General features: G+C 42.8%; 1 protein-coding gene across 1 annotated transcript in view; it reads right to left on the minus strand.

The window, feature by feature from the left end:
• The window catches only part of LOC111979240 (contactin-associated protein-like 2), a 64,097-nt gene that overhangs the window by 21,874 nt on the left and 25,694 nt on the right, over nt 1-16,529 (minus strand). The window contains exons 7-17 of the mRNA XM_024009637.2: nt 13,610-13,753; nt 12,137-12,395; nt 11,702-11,851; nt 11,073-11,235; nt 6,651-6,757; nt 6,276-6,395; nt 5,777-5,892; nt 5,339-5,423; nt 1,295-1,451; nt 974-1,101; nt 707-877 (exon numbers count right to left, since the gene is read on the minus strand). Of these exons, the coding sequence (XP_023865405.1) occupies nt 707-877; nt 974-1,101; nt 1,295-1,451; nt 5,339-5,423; nt 5,777-5,892; nt 6,276-6,395; nt 6,651-6,757; nt 11,073-11,235; nt 11,702-11,851; nt 12,137-12,395; nt 13,610-13,753 (1,600 nt within the window). The remainder of the gene's footprint in view (nt 1-706; nt 878-973; nt 1,102-1,294; nt 1,452-5,338; nt 5,424-5,776; nt 5,893-6,275; nt 6,396-6,650; nt 6,758-11,072; nt 11,236-11,701; nt 11,852-12,136; nt 12,396-13,609; nt 13,754-16,529) is intronic.

Here is a 16,529-nt window from a genome sequence, read left to right on the forward strand (position 1 = left end):
ACTGCTCCCCCACCAGCTCAAAAATCATGCTTAAATGTCACTGGAAACCAATTTGATCTAACAATACCATTTCCAAACAGGGTTCCCACTGTGCTGGTGAACTTTAAGTTAATACTGACTTCCAGCCATTTCTAAAGCGCTAAAGTTTAATATCTGATGAAAAAATGACAGAAGTATAGCCTGCAATCGATGAGATCAATGGCAGCCTTTATGGAGAGCCCTAGAGGTACTTTGGGAGGGTTGGTCTTCTAACATGTTCTCCGACTCTACAGTACACACACACTGGTGCCCCAAAATTCAATCTACCATCTTGTTACAGTCCCCAAGAGCTGACTGTGGAGATTTACTAAGAACTGAATGTTGTTTTACAGTAGCTCTCATGGCACGTGACACTTGCTTAGTGGCTGGTGGTTTGTTTTTTAGTAGGAACAAGAGATTCTTGTTTTGTGGCTGCAAGATAGGCATGATCCTTTTTGACTTAGAGGAAAGACTTAGTGGAAAGTCTAGGTCGATATCTACTGTGAATAAGCCTCACTAACACTGTCCAAACCACTGAATTTATACTGCATCTATACATTATATATTGTAATGGAAGTTTTTTTTGCAGATGTGGAGGTAGAGCTTTGATACTGAACTGCACACACATCCATAATACAGGTCTACAGGTAGTGTATATCGACCTGTTACTGAGTAGTAGTACACTCACCTTTTAGCTCCAGGCGGATGAAGTCAGCATTGCCAAGGTTCTCCAGAAAGACACCATAAGAAGAGGAAGTCTTGAAATAGAAAGAGATGTCAGCACTGGTCTCCCCTTGGAAGGTAGGGAAGTGCAGGTATGATGCAGGCGTGTTGAAGGATGCTGCGTTCCAGTAGTTACCTGGGAAACAGACAGGAAAGAGGAATAATTCACATTGTGTTGCCTGTGTACATTACTGATTGGCATTCTAAGGTGTGGAAATGATAACAAACTCACCATCTCCTTGACAACGCAGTGGACCCACAGTCAGCTTAGCCTCTGAGCCAGCACGGTTAGTGTCACCAACTACCACCTGACTCACAGGCAGATGGTCTTTATACACCAGGAGACCAGAGTCCTCTCTCCTAAAAAAATACATCACAAAACTATATGAAATACAGAGGAAAATTTTCACTACAAAAGGCACAACAGTAAGATTGTAGCACAAAGAAAATGTTACAATGTATTACTTGATACATTTCAGGATAACTAGATCTAGCTTACGTTTCCATACTGTAGCATTTCATCTCTAGTGTTGTTCAGAGTGGAGTCACTCACCACCGCGTTTGGTCAGCGTCACAGTTGCAGTAATACTTGGGGTCGGTGCAGTTTCTCTCGATTCCACAGGCACACTTCTGGATTCCTGGTCCTGAACCACCCCAGTAATAATGCCTCTCATTGGCCCTGCCAACCCACCATGTGAATGGGGACCCAGCTGCAAAATAACAGCATGAATCAGCACAGAACATACCAAAACAACAAAATACTCAATACATAAGCATGATGCTACATTATTTGTGTATATCTAAACAAATGACCATAGTCTAAGCTGTTTCATTTACTCTTCTGCTGGTATACAAATAATACAATGCTACCTTTGTTGATGTCAATCTTTCATGGCAAATAGCATTGAAGTTGAGATGGGTCTATTGATGCATATTGTATGAATACGTCAGACGCCATAAAACGGTTATGTACAAGCCTACAGTATGTATAGACCCTCATGTACAGCACAAGCGTTACCAGATGATCCGTTTCCCTCACTCCGTTTGACACTTTACTTTTTATTGATTGAGAGAAGCTCTGTGGTCTATTAATCAGCTATTCACCCTGTTTCACCCGCGCACCAACAGCATCACAGACAGATAGTCTTATTCAGCACTCCAGGTAATAAAAAATGACTCGCTCTAGGGAATGGGAAAATAACTGGTGTGAGGAATCACATCAAGTGGAAATGTCTGTTCTATAGATGGACAAACAAGATCATTTATCAAGGCAAACACTCCCCAGGGCGTTTGTTCTTCTTCAACATCTCCACCATCCTTGTGTTGTGTACTGACTACTGCATCATCTCTAGAAACTTTTAAAAGCACTCTTGTGTTTTGCTGTTTACAATGTGAATTATGCGTTTGAATTATTTTCATATTTTCCGAATAATCAGACAATGGTCATGTCTGCCATAACAATAAGCAGTGGGAAAAGATAAAAAAAATAAAAAAWCAATGTTTACAGTAATTTTCAAAAGACAAGAAAGTGTTATTTAATTAGAGCCAAACGATTAGGCACTTTCCATCTTGTCATTGTTACTTATCAGCAGCACCTGGCAAAAATTGCCCTCCAGTGAATGACAAATAATAATTGAATGAAAAATAATAATAGGTTTGTAGTACATTATCAAAGGGGACGGTGAAACATTTATGCAGTGTTTACATCAATGGGGAAATAATATTGGAAGGATAATGCGTCTGAGGTTTTTAGCAGCTGGGGTGGTCTGTTCATCACACACGCCTTCCTAGATATCTCCCAAAATTGTTTCAGTAATAGCCAGGGGGACACATAGTGAGGTGGTGAGGCTCCAGGGAAAGAACAAAGGCTGTTACACTGGTTGTTTCCTGCAAGGTACCTATGTTCCACACTGGTCCCCACATGCAGGGGAGAGAGTGGGATATGGAGTGGGATATGGAGAGAGAGAGAGAAAGGGAGGGGGGAAAGAGACAGAGAGACACACACACAGAGAAAGGGGGTTGGATGGAGAGAGGAGGCTGGATAGAGAGAGAGTGGAGGGAGATTGGGGGGAGCAGTGTGGACTAGTGCTGTGTATTCCCTGGATATAAAGTAATCAATAATTCAGGTTATTTATGGTGATGAGAAGGAGACAGGCTGAGGGCCTGGAGGCCAAGCGTCCCCCCGTTGAGTGAGAGGGGAGAGGCACACCAGCAAGGGGATAATGTCAGGTAGAGTAGGCTTCTATTCCTCAATACTGGTTGAATGGGCACCACTGGGGCCAACACAATAAGACTACCAAATGAGGGAGAAATAGTACAGCCAGGCAGTCTTCTGACCAGGAATGTGTGACTCCTCATCTCTTTCAACTCACTGATGCTGCCAACCAACACGCTCCCTTTCACCATGCTAAACAGCTGTCGAGCGGCAAGGTGTACAGAGCTCACCAGAACACGAATGATGTGTGGGTTTTATCTGTCAACATCTCCAGTCAGTCCGACCATTGTCTCAGATCCTAACACATCCAAAGGATTTGATGAAAACTTGTTATGCTGGTCATACAGTTGAAGCCGGAAGTTTGCATACACTTAGGTTGGAGTCATTAAAACTCGTTTTTCAACCACTCCACACATTTCTTGTTAAAAAACTATAGTTTTGGCAAGTCGGTTAGGACATCTACTTTGTGCATGTCACAAGTTCAACAATTGTTTACAGACAGATTATTTCACTTATAATTCACAGTATCGCAATTCCAGTGGGTCAGAAGTTTACATACACTAAGTTGACTGTGCCTTTAAACAGCTTGGAAAATTCCAGAAAATGATGTCATGCTTTAGAAGCTTCTGATAGGCTAATTGACATAATTTGAGTCAATTGGAGGTGTACCTGTGGATGTATTTCAAGGCCTACCTTCAAACTCAGTGCCTCTTTGCTTGACATCATGGGAAAATCAAAAGAAATCAGCCAAGATCTCAGAAAAAAGATTGTAGACATCCACAAGTCTGGTTCATCCTTGGGAGCAATTTCCAAACGCCTGAAGGTACCACGTTCATCTGAACAAACAATAGTACGCAAGTATAAACACCATGGGACCATGCAGCCGTCATACCGCTCAGGAAGGAGACGCGTTCTGTCTCCTAGAGATGAACGTACTTTGGTGCGAAAAGTGAAAATCAATCCCAGAACAACAGCAAAGGACCTTGTGAAGATGCTGGAGGAAACAGGAACAAAAGTATCTATATCCACAGTAAAACAAGTCCTATATTGACATAACCTGAAAGGCCGCTCAGCAAGGAAGAAGCCACTGCTCCAAAACCGCCATAAAAAAAGCCAGATTACGGTTTGCAACTGCACATGGGAACAAAGATCGTACTTTTTGGAGAAATGTCCTTTGATCTGATGAAACAAAAATAGAACTGTTTGGCCATAATGACCATCGTTATGTTTGGAGGAAAAAGGGGGAGGCTTGCAAGCCGAAGAACACCATCCCAACCTTGAAGCACGGGGGTGGCAGCATCATGTTGTGGGGGTGCTTTGCTGCAGGAGGGACTGGTGCACTTCCCAAAATAGACGGCATCATGAGGCAGGAAAATCATGTGGATATATTGAAGCAACATCTCAAGACATCAGTCAGGAAGTTAAAGCTGGGTCGCAAATGGGTCTTCAAAATGGACAATGACCCCAAGCATACTTCCAAAGTTATGTCAAAATGGTTTAAGGACAACAGTCAAGGTATTGGATTGGCCATCACAAAGCCCTGACCTCAATCCCATAGAAAATGTCTGGGCAGAACTGGAAAAGCGAGTGCGAGCAAGGAGGCCTACAAACCTGACTCAGTTACACCAGCTCAGGAATTGTGAAAACTGAGTTTAAATGTATTTGGCTAACGTGTATGTAAACTTCTGACTTCAACTGTATATACTTTGAGAGAATGCACAAATGGCAAAACCATTTTCAGAACTCTATGGACCCTCAGGGGGAACGGCTGTCGCTTGATAGCACCAGATGAGATGAAACTGAAACAAGGTAAAAAACGGCAAACAAAACAACACTAGATTGTTGGAAGACACTGAAGAGCCTTTGGGTTTCTGTGGCTGTCATGGAATTTCAGTTGTAATATTTCCTGTAGTTGGCTTGAGGGAATGAAACAGTTCCAGTTGCCACAGATAGTATTCCTCTTTTCCATGAGATGGGAAGAGAGCCACTGGAATAAGCACTTGGGTCTCTTCTATGAGTAATGACAAGGGATGACAACTACTGTGACGCTATCTAATGTACGCCTGCTTGCCTTCTCATCTTGTGAAACACTTGCCAAATAAAATAGATAAGAATTTTCTAGATTTGTCGCCCAAATGCTAATAACCATCTGCTATACAATCTGACAACACTTAAATGAACATTCATCAAAAACAAATACTGGGAAGGGAAAAGAGAAGACGGCATATTCTTGGCATATTATTTCTCCAAATGCATAAATTACAGTGTGTCTTTGTTGGAAATAATAGTATTTCCCTTTAGAAACAGATCCTTTTCTCAGATATACATATGAGCACACAAAAACACATACAAACACCAAAAAACACACAATGTCCTCTTTACCTGGGTTATTGAGCAGTCGAGACATTCGACAGGCGTAGGCTACATGCTGTTCACAGTACTCTGCACTGCTCGTGATGGCTGTCACCTGTCACAGGGAGAGAAAACAGGGTTTGAGCAAAGCAGAATGCATAACATTTAGTAATTGAGGATCGTAGCGGAGCTGAGTGAAAATACACTGAGAGAACATCTTTAATAAACAATGTAGCTAGCTAGTGCCTTCGACAGTAACATAAAAATGCATTTACAATACACATAGGGCTGGTTTCTCTACACAAAGAATAACCATGGAGTTTCTCCATTGAGCATGGTTCTCAGTCCAAAACTAGACTTAATTCGTGTGCGTTAAACCTGCCAATAAAATCCATGTTTCTTTTCCATTGAGCTGGTTCCATCATGAATGGGTGATGATGTCATAGGGTCATAAGGTAGTAAGGTCACCTGCTCTGTGGACATGTTGTAGTTGAGCTGCAGCAAAGCCTTCCTCTCCAAGTCTGAGCCACTCACTGAGGTCTGGGGAGACAGGTTGTTTCTCACTGTAGTCCACACCTTGTCCTCTGCAAAATAGTCAACAACACCATCAAAAACCAGTCAGCGTGACCAATATTTACAGGAGAGGAACGAAATGTAGGTCAGCTATCCCAGTGGTCAAAACTGGTTGCCATGATGTTACTACAACCAGAAGAAGAACAATACTTCATTGATCCATTTTCCTTGCAGTCCACAGAAAATTTAAGTCCTCCGGTTGCTGGCCCGCCTCTCTAACGTCTMGGTTACCTGCCACCCCAAATTACAACCAAACACCAGATTTTGTTGTATTCTGGTTATAATGATGTCATTTCAACCAGATTTGCCTGCTGGGATGGGATAAAATCATTTGATGCCATAAAGGTTAAGTGGATTATCTGTTCGGTAGGTTTGGGAGGTACTGTACTCTTACCAGTCATGTTGCAGTTGACTTTGAAGGGGCCTACGGGACCACTCCCATCAGGGTCGATCCAGTACGTGCCAGATGTTTTACCAAGATGTTTGTATTCCTCACAGGACTGTTCATACACGGCTGGAGAAGAGGAATACACATGCGAGAGAGGAAACCACATGTATTATGGAGCTTACATTACAGCAGAATTACTTATTCATCATTATAAATCCAGGAGTTTCCCCATGTGGTTTTAATGTCAGTGAGGTGAATGTGCAAAAATGTAACTGATGTTTCAGATGGGTCCCTGAGGGTATGAATAATGAGAGATCATAGATGAAGATGTCCATATACTGTATGAAGATGTCTTGATAGGCTGAGGAGGAGGATACTTACATGTATGGCATGTAGCCCCAGTGTAGCCTGTCCCATTGCAGGAGCACCTGAAACTGTCCCAGGTTTGAGTACATCGGCCTCCATGTTCACAGTGGTTAGGTACACATCTGTGGGGGGGGGGGGTAGATCACATGATGAAGTAGCAGAAGTGACCGATAATTGAACTACTTTGACCTTTGTGAAACTACAGATGTAGGATCATAATTTGAGCCAGTTTGCTACAGCAGGGAAATAATCCTGCAGCAACAGGAAATGTGAATTATTATGTGGATTATAATTAATGAATGATTTTGTAGGGGTTGATACATTTTTCGTAAGGGAAAATTAAGTATGAAATTTCAAAGTAGAAATGACAAACATCAGAAGCCTTTTTAAACCTCAAATACGTTACACGTTCTCCTGCAACGGAGTGATCAAATTAAGATCCTACATCTGTACAGATGGGACAGAAAAGGATAGATCGTAGGGATAATAACTTTCCTAGTGTGCATCCTGCAAATATCATCTACCCTCAAAAACTAATTAATTTGAGGCTGCATACATTTGGTACTTCTTCAAATCATATTCACATGACGAAGAAGTGCCGTCTAATTGAAATACGCTGACCTTAGTGAGACAACGGGGGTTAAATATCACTGTGGTGTCTCTGTGTCGTGACAGTAATCAGCCAACCCGCAGAGCTGTGAGGAGGTTTGTGACCTTTTTTTCCATGTACAGTACCAGTCAAAAGTTTGGACACACCTACTTATTCAAGGGTTTTTCTTTATTTTGACTTTTTTCTACATTGTAGAATAATAGTGAAGACATCAAAACTATGAAATAACACATATGGAATCACGTAGTAACCAAAAAATCTAAATATTTTTTATATTCTAGATTCTTCACTCTGCGGTCCAACTCATCCCAAACAATCTCAACTGGGTTGAGGTCGGGTGATTGTGGAGGCCAGGTGTAATGAGTACGATGGGAGACAGAGTGCTGGTTTCAAGCGCAGGGTGCAGCAGGTGTTTATTAGTAAAGGACCACAGGAGGAGGCAGGTAGCTGGGTCTAGGGGCAGGCAGAAGGTCATACACAGGAGGAGGCAGGTAGCTGGGTCCAGGGGCAGGCAGAAGGTCATACACAGGAGGAGGCAGGTAGCTGGGTCCAGGGNGGCAGAAGGTCATACACAGGAGGAGGCAGGTAGCTGGGTCCAGGGGCAGGCAGAAGGTCATACACAGGAGGAGGCAGGTAGCTGGGTCCAGGGGCAGGCAGAAGGTCATACACAGGGACTCCAAAAAAGTAACAGTACAGGTAGGGAAAAGGCTAATATCGTAGTCCGGGAGATCAGGCAAGAGGTTGATGACAGGAAATGTGATAGGCAAAAGTACAGGCAGGGAATAGGCAAAAAGGCTTCGTTAGTGAGGATGGCCAAAAACTACGATACACGTGAGGAATTAAACAGAGCTCCGAATAGAACACGTACAAAAACAAACAATACCTCACAATGATGGGGTGCAATGAACTGAACTAAATACTGTATGTACATGACATACAGGTGTGTGAACAGGTGATCAGAATKCAGGTGATTGGGATCAGGAGAGTGAGCTGCGTTCAGGGGATCTATGTGTTTGAAAGTGTGAGCTGGAAAGTGGGCTGGAAAGTGAGCTGCGTTCAGGGGATCTATGTGTTTGAGAGTRTGAGTTGGAAGCAGACGTTACACCAGGTCATCTGATGCATCATTCCATCACTCTCATTCCTGGTCAAATAGCCCTTACACAGCTTGGAGGTCTGTTGGGTCATTGTCCTGTTGAAAAACAAATATTAGTCCCACTGAGCGCAAACCAGATGGGATGGCGTATCGCTGCAGAATGATGTGGTAGCCATGCTGGTTAAATGTGCCTTGAATTCTAAATAAATCACAGACAGCGTCACCAGCAAAGCACCCCCACACCTCCTCCTCCATGCTTCATGGTGGGAACCACACATGCAGAGATCCTCCGTTCACCTACTCTGCATCTCAAAAAAGCACGGCGAATGGAACAAAATAATCTCAAATTGGACAGATTTCCACCGGTCTAATGTCCATTGCTCATGTTTCTTGGCCCAAGCAAGTCTCTTCTTATTATTGGTGTCCTTCAGTAGTGTTTTCTTTCACAGAAATTCGACCCTGAAGGCCTGATTCACAAAGTCTCCTCTGAACAGTTCATGTTGAGATCTGTTACTGTCTGTTACTTGAACTCTGTGAAGCATTTATTTGGGCTGAAATCTGAGGTGCTGTTAACTCTAATGAACTTATCCTCTGCAGCAGAGGTAACTCTGGGTCTTCGTTTCCTGTGGTGGTCCTCATGAGAGCCAGTTTCATCATAGCGCTTGATGGTTTTTTGCGACGGCACTTCAAGAAACTTCAAAAAATCTTGAAATGTTCCGTATTGTCTGACCTTCATGTCTTAAATTAATGATGAACTGTCATTTGTCTTTGCTTATTTGAGCTGTTCTTGCCATAATATGGACTTGGTCTTTGACCAAATAGAGCTATCATCTGTATACCACCCCATACCTTGTCACAACACAACTGATAGGTACAAACGCATTAAGAAGGAAAGCAATTCCACAAATTAACTTTTAACAAGGCACACCTGTTAATTTAAATTCATTCCAGGTGACTACCTCATGAAGCTGGCTGAATACCAAGAATGTGCAAAGCTGTCACCAAGGCAAAGGGTGGCTACTTTGAAGAATCTCAAACATAAAGTGTATTTTCATTTGTTTAACACCTTTTTGGTTACTACATGATTCCATATGTGTTATTTCATAGTTTTGATTTCTACAATGTAGAAAATAGTACAACATAAAGAAAAACCCTGGAATGAGTAGGTGTGTCCAAACCTTTGACTGGTACTGTATGTTTGATACCACAGTGTGGTGAATGGTAGGATCTATCACTTTATCACTGTACTAGTTCATTTCCAGTGCGGGGACCCCTACACCTATGTGTCTCCCCAGATCCCCAGATGCCCAGCGTTAAAAGCATTAAACCTGCTGGTGTGATCAAAGGGCTGTAGTAACATGAAGTTCCAATTGAAGGTAGGTGAATTCGCCCCGGTAGCATTGTTTAGACTGAGGATATCATCACCACAGTTCTGTAAATATGCACAGGCCAGAGATGTTGGAAACATTCCTATTTAATGCGAGAGAAAATCTGGTGTATCGGATTAGCGTTACCATAATACATAAGCCAAATGAACCACACATCAAGAGTATTCAACCATAAATGGATCTATCATACATACATACTACACAAATCTCCCTAGAATAATAATCAACTTTGATTTGACTTCTGATGGTAAAGCTGAGATCCGCATTAGGCAAAACAGCGTCACAGGCGCTTTTATTATTGTTTTGTTTTTGTTTTTGAAAAGGAGGATATGAGCATTGAGCAACGTAATATATATATATATTTTTTTTCACACTCTGCTGTTCTATTGCATGTGCAGTGATGTGCAATGATTGTCTCAAACAGTGTTTGTTGTTTGAAGTAATGTCTTTGTAATATCACAAACAGACGTGGCAGTTTCACCGCAACGGATTCCAACTTTAAGATGAAAACAAATCCGCATGACTGTCTTTAACTTTTCTGAAAATGTCTTACTCTGACATTTCAAACGGTGTCGTTAACAATTCCGGAACATAAGGTTGGATTAATGGGATCTACAGTTTGACTCCTAATCACTACCGGAGAATAAGAAACAGAGATAAGATTCCATTTATGAACCAGAACCATGTGTTGGAGTGAACCCACATACTGTGAGAATGAATTTAATTAGTTTATCCGGATAAGAATGTTAGCRCATATCCATATTTTGAGTAACCTTTCGGTGAAATTGCATTTCCATATCTCAGGAGGAGCAGTGCTTTTCCACTTCATGGTTTTAATGAGCTTAGCTTAGGGGATGTGCGCCTGTGTGGCTGTGTGCTTGTGTACGCGTGCATTTACCAGCAGGAACACAAAGATTGCACACTAAGACATCCTATACCAAAGCCTTGTGTGATCCGCTGATCCCCGCCTCTCGCTGTGTCCCTGTGTGAGACCTAAGGGGTCGAAACGTATCAATAAAATCACCTGGGAGCATGAACAGCAGTGTGTGGCGTTTTCCTTTTCATTTTCTCTGTGTGAGACGCCTGCTTGGTCTTCATACTTATACCCGATACTCACCTCTCACTGAGAGACAAAGCCTCTCGGTCCACACGATGGTGCAGTTGGTGGGACCCGTGCTGCCTTTGTGAATAGACAGTGCGACGCATGCCCAAGAAGCAGGTAGCCCCTCAGGTAAGGTTATAGCACGCGTTTATACTTTTACTTTCATGATCAACAGCAAAGAAAAAAGTCTGGTTTGAATAAGTCAGCTAAGCAAGGGAATGGTATAAATGGTATAGAATATTACCTGTCTATGATGGCACACATATCCAGGCTGACATTCTCAAAGGTTCCCATGTTGCCTTGCTCTACAGCCACCAGGTCAGCGAGCTGGTCGTCCACGTGGATCAGCTGCATACAGCCCTGGAAGGAGCGCTGGGCAGGGGGCGTGTTGGTACGCAGGAAGTAGCCTACAGGAAAAAGGTACAAGAGTTTTTCATATGGTCAAGACTGCGCTTTCTGTTTGAAAAGTAAAGTTTCGAGACACAGTTCAGGTATTAAGCAACATTAATTATATGAGCATTGTGTTTTGGTTTAAAACATTATGGAGCTTTCATTCAATATTTAATACACCCTCTTAAAGGCAACTACAGTACTTCAAAGGCAATCAAAACACAAAGACAACAAAAAGGCAACCAATCAAAAGTAACAAAAAGAGGATTTAATGACAAAGCCTGCCATCAAACACAAAAAACTCCATGTGCAATCAACAAATCACAATAGTGTTTGTCAGACTGAATTAAGGAAAATGTAATAATGAATAAGTATGTGCCAAAGCCCATAACAAGGGCTTATACATTATAGACCAGAGCCATATATCGGTACAGAGATACATGTACTGTATATGGCTCTGTTATAAGCCATCTCTGTAAGTACCTCCAAAGTAGTATTGTCCCCCTGTTCTGATCTGAATGGGAATGACCGTTCTGACAGTGGACGCCTCGTCACCATCAATGGTCAGCATGGCGTAGTTCTCCAGAGCATGGAGGTAGACGTTGTGCCACTGGCCGTCGTTGAGCCCCGAACCTGAACAGAGACCACAGACAGAACAATATGGCTTTATGAATCAGTCAAGGTGGGTGATGAGCAGACAACTGCAATTACTGAAACATCAGAAAAACAACTAGAAATTCTGAGAAAGACTGAGAACACAGGGCCTAACAGACAGAGCTTCAGCTACRGAAGACCCTCATGGGGAGGGCCTCCCCAAATTGATAGAGAGAATGAATTAATGAAGGGAGGGTCTTTGGGCTAAATAAACAYGTCTACTTTAGTGCATTAGCCAGCATGGCCGTACTAACTAGACCATACCTGAGGAGATGTCTATACGTGTGTTTTTCTTCTGGGCGACGTTGATGTAGACGGTGACTTTTCCCTCGGTGAGGCCCACCTCCACCACGCCATCAGCCAGGGCCGTGTAGAAGAGCAGGCCGCTGGGGTTCCACGTCCGGAAGGACAGGCTGACCGACAGGGTGTCACTGTCCTGCAGCCCCGGGAGACGCAGGAAGCTGGTGGCGTTGAAGAACACGGGGAAGGAGTGCGTCTCGCTGCAGGAGAACGTCAGGTTCCTCTGTAAGGGGGATAGAAAGTATGACAGCAAACACTTATACAAGTTAAGGCAGCTTTCCCTCTTGATTTCAACTCAAGACATTAGCACAACCATATAAATATAGTTAGCATCAGTGGAGGCTGGTGGGAGGAGCTATAGGAGGACAGGCTCATTGTAATGAGCCATTTATTCCATTCCAGCCAATACAATGARCCCATCCTCCTATAACTCTTTCCAGCAGCCTCCTCTGGTTAGCATATATTTTGCATAAGAGATACATCAGAAAACCAAAAGTGCTTTTTAGATGTAAATGTTGGGGTTTAATGCATTGGAAAATGCAAGTGCCTGCATTATTTCCAACACAGAAAAACACTCATCATACAGCACTTGACTAAAACCGTTTTCGTCTGCTCTCCTCATCAAAGCTGATCTTTCTCTCTCCACTTGTGCTGAAAGCAAAGCATGCAATCCAACACCAATAAACTTTGTGGATATCTCACAGTTTGGTAAACCCATTTGCTCACAGAAAAAAAAGGGCTAAGAGGCACATAAGAAGTGAAATCAATAACAATGGTTAGATCCATACTTTAGTGCAGTAATGGCTCACACACCATCACACACCATTGACAACAGAGCAGTAATTGCTTTAAACCCTATGCTGAGGGCTTCTGAAGCTTGACACATTTATTGGGTTCAATCCCATTGCATGGAATACTCTTTTATTCAGCATATGACTTCGAAGAAATGTATTTGTTTTCCGACATCACCACAAGGTAAGAGTTTCTTCACTTCTGCACTCATAGAAAAAATGGTTCGGCTGTCCCCATAGGATAACCCTTTTTGGTTTCAAGTAGAACCCCTTTGGGTTCCATGTAGAACCCTCTCTGGAAAGGGTTCTTCATGGAACCCAAAAGAGTTCTACCTGGAACCAAAAATGGTTCTTCAAAGGGGTCTCCTATGGGGACAGCCAAAGAACCATTTTAGGTTCTAGAGATCACCTTTTTTTCTAGGAGTGTGATTTATAGATGCACTAAAGCCTGTTTTATTAGCGCCTCAGTGAAAAGGCAAATTATATTGAATTGAAGTGAGGTGTTGCGTCACTGGCCTTTCCAAATAGGTAATCACAAATACATGGCTGTTCCTACCGTTTATGTTTTCAAGGTATACTAGTGAATCACAAACCAAGTAGTAAAGATGACACTCAGGTATACAAAAAATGACAGAAATGTTCTTACAAAACTTGAAGTATCAATTTTCTTTCTCTTGACCAGGTTGGTAATGTTATCACCGTTGTAGGTGATGCCCTCCATGCAACCAACAAAGTTCTCCCTGCCTCCCGAGCTGGGCTTGGCAGAGACAGGCATGCCTCCAAAGCTGATCTGGAGGACACAGAAGGAGAAGAGGAAATGGGGTCAAGTTTTAGTTGAAGAGGCTCGGCAGCAGGAGCCACATCTCAGAGCCATTTGTCGCTTTGAATCAAATCAATACAGCAGCATATATCCCTTCAGGGAATATATTGGTTTTCGCTTGTGCCTGATTACATTAATCTCCACTTTATAATGAGTGTATGGTGTTGTGTTTTTTCCCTCTCCTTCCTTGCGGAGGCAAAGTAATTTCCTTCAGTATCGCACACGGATAATTACACAGACAAACCTAAAAGTTAAGTTCTGTAATCACAGGGGAGCCGCAGTACAGAGGGCTTGCTCTGACTTGGCATCCGTGAACTAACACATCTTCACACAGACTTCCGAGTAACATGACTCACAGGAACTCTCATAGAGATAGGGCGGGATGTGAGGAAATGAACCAGGACAATATAGGGAAAAAAGTATTTGATCCCCTGCTGATTTTGTACGTTTGCCCACTGACAAAGAAATGATCAGTCTATAATTTTAATGGTAGGTTCATTTGAAGTGAGAGACAGAATAACAACAAAGAAATCCAGAAAAACGCATTTCAAAAATGTTATAAATTGATTTGCATTTTAATGAGGGAAATAAGTATTTGACCCCCTCTCAATCAGAAATATTTCTGGCTCCCAGGTATCTTTTATACAGGTAACAAGCTGAGATTAGGAGCACACTCTTAAAGGGAGTGCTCATAATCTCAGTTTGTTACCTGTATAAAAGACACCTGTCCATAGAAGCAATCAATCAATCAGATTCCAAACTCTCCACCATGGCCAAGACCAAAGAGCTCTCCAAGGATGTCAGGGACAAGATTGTAGACCTACACAAGGCTGGAATGGGCTACAAGACCATCGCCAAGCAGCTTGGTGAGAAGGTGACAACAGTTGGTGCGATTATTCGCAAATGGAATAAACACGAAAGAACTGTCAATCTCCCTCTGCCTGGGGCTCCATGCAAGATATCACCTCGTGGAGTTGCAATGATTATGAGAATGGTGAGGAATCAGCCCAGAACTACATGGGAGGATCTTGTCAATGATCTCAAGGCAGCTGGGACCATAGTCACCAAGAAAAAACAATTGGTAACACACTACGCCGTGAAGGACTGAAATCCTGCAGCGCCCGCAAGGTCCCCCTGCTCAAGAAAGCACATATACATGMCCGTCTGAAGTTTGCCAATGAACATCTGAATGATTCAGAGGACAACTGGGTGAAAGTGTTGTGGTCAGATGAGACCAAAATGGAGCTCTTTGGCATCAACTCAACTCGCCATGTTTGGAGGAAGAGGAATGCTGCCTATGACCCCAAGAACACCATCCCCACCGTCAAACATGGAGGTGGAAACATGCTTTGGGGGTGTTTTTATGCTAAGGGGACAGGACAACTTCACCGCATCAAAGGGACGATGGACGGGGCCATGTACCGTCAAATCTTGGGTGAGAACCTCCTTCCCTCAGCCAGGGCATTGAAAATGGGTCGTGGATGGGTATTCCAGCATGACAATGACCCAAAACACAAGGCAACAAAGGAGTGGCTCAAGAAGAAGCACATTAAGGTCCTGGAGTGGCCTAGCCAGTCTCCAGACCTTAATCCCATAGACAATCTGTGGAGGGAGCTGAATGTTCGAGTTGCCAAACGTCAGCCTCGAAACCTTAATGACTTGGAGAAGTTCTGCAAAGAGGAGTGGGACAAAATCCCTCCTGAGATGTGTGCAAACCTGGTGGTCAACTACAAGAAATGTCTGACCTCTGTGATTGCCAACAAGGGTTTTGCCACCAAGTACTAAGTCATGTTTTGCAGAGGGGTCAAATACTTATTTCCCTCATTAAAATGCAAATCAATTTATAACATTTTTGACATGCGTTTTTCTGGATTTTGTTGTTGTTATTCTGTCTCTCACTGTTCAAATAAACCTACCATTAAAATTATAGACTGATAATTTCTTTGTCAGTGGGCAAACGTACAAAATCAGCAGGGGATCAAATACTTTTTTCCCTCACTGTATGTAGGGATGAAAAGAATAAGCAATATACAGTGTGGTCTGAAATTATTGATGCCCTTTACGAAGTTTAGCAAAAACAACTGTAAAAAATAATTCAAACACTGAGCTATAGTTTATGCCAAAGAAATTGCAAAAATATATTATTTTATACAAATACAATTTCTCAGAGAAAAATATTTTGTTTAACAAGTAATACCTTTTTCCCTCCAAAAGGTAGGGATCAAAATGATTGACAACTCTGTTTTTAACAACTTTCAAAACCGCACCTTACGAGGATAATGGCATTGATGTCACGCTTTACAAAAATCGGACCCAGAAGCAGACCAGGACAAGGTGAGTATGARGATGGTGAGAATTTATTTAAATGATGAGAACGTGGAGGTAGATAGTTCCGGGTGGCGGAGCGGACAGCGGAGGTGGGTTGATGGGCGTGGATGAGCAGATCCAAAGGATAGGAAAAAACACTAGCGACGAGCAGACAGGGATGGGTGATGGGTTCCGGGAGAATGGTGGTCATGGCTAACGATCCGGCAGGGAATGGAAGTCAGGTCAGAGTTTTTGAAGGGTAGAGATGATGATCAGGACAGGTGTGCAGATTACTGACGGGAAACAGGTGCGGGTGAAATCAATCTCCCAATGAGCTAATTCGCCCGGCAACCAGACAGGGTGCGTTCCAGGACACCTGAAACACACTCCAGGACAGACACACAGGCAAACCCAGACTCAGGAAGCGGGATTCGTGACA

Source organism: Salvelinus sp. IW2-2015, linkage group LG19 (genome assembly GCF_002910315.2).
Source record: "Salvelinus sp. IW2-2015 linkage group LG19, ASM291031v2, whole genome shotgun sequence".
NCBI classification, from domain to species: domain Eukaryota; kingdom Metazoa; phylum Chordata; class Actinopteri; order Salmoniformes; family Salmonidae; genus Salvelinus; species Salvelinus sp. IW2-2015.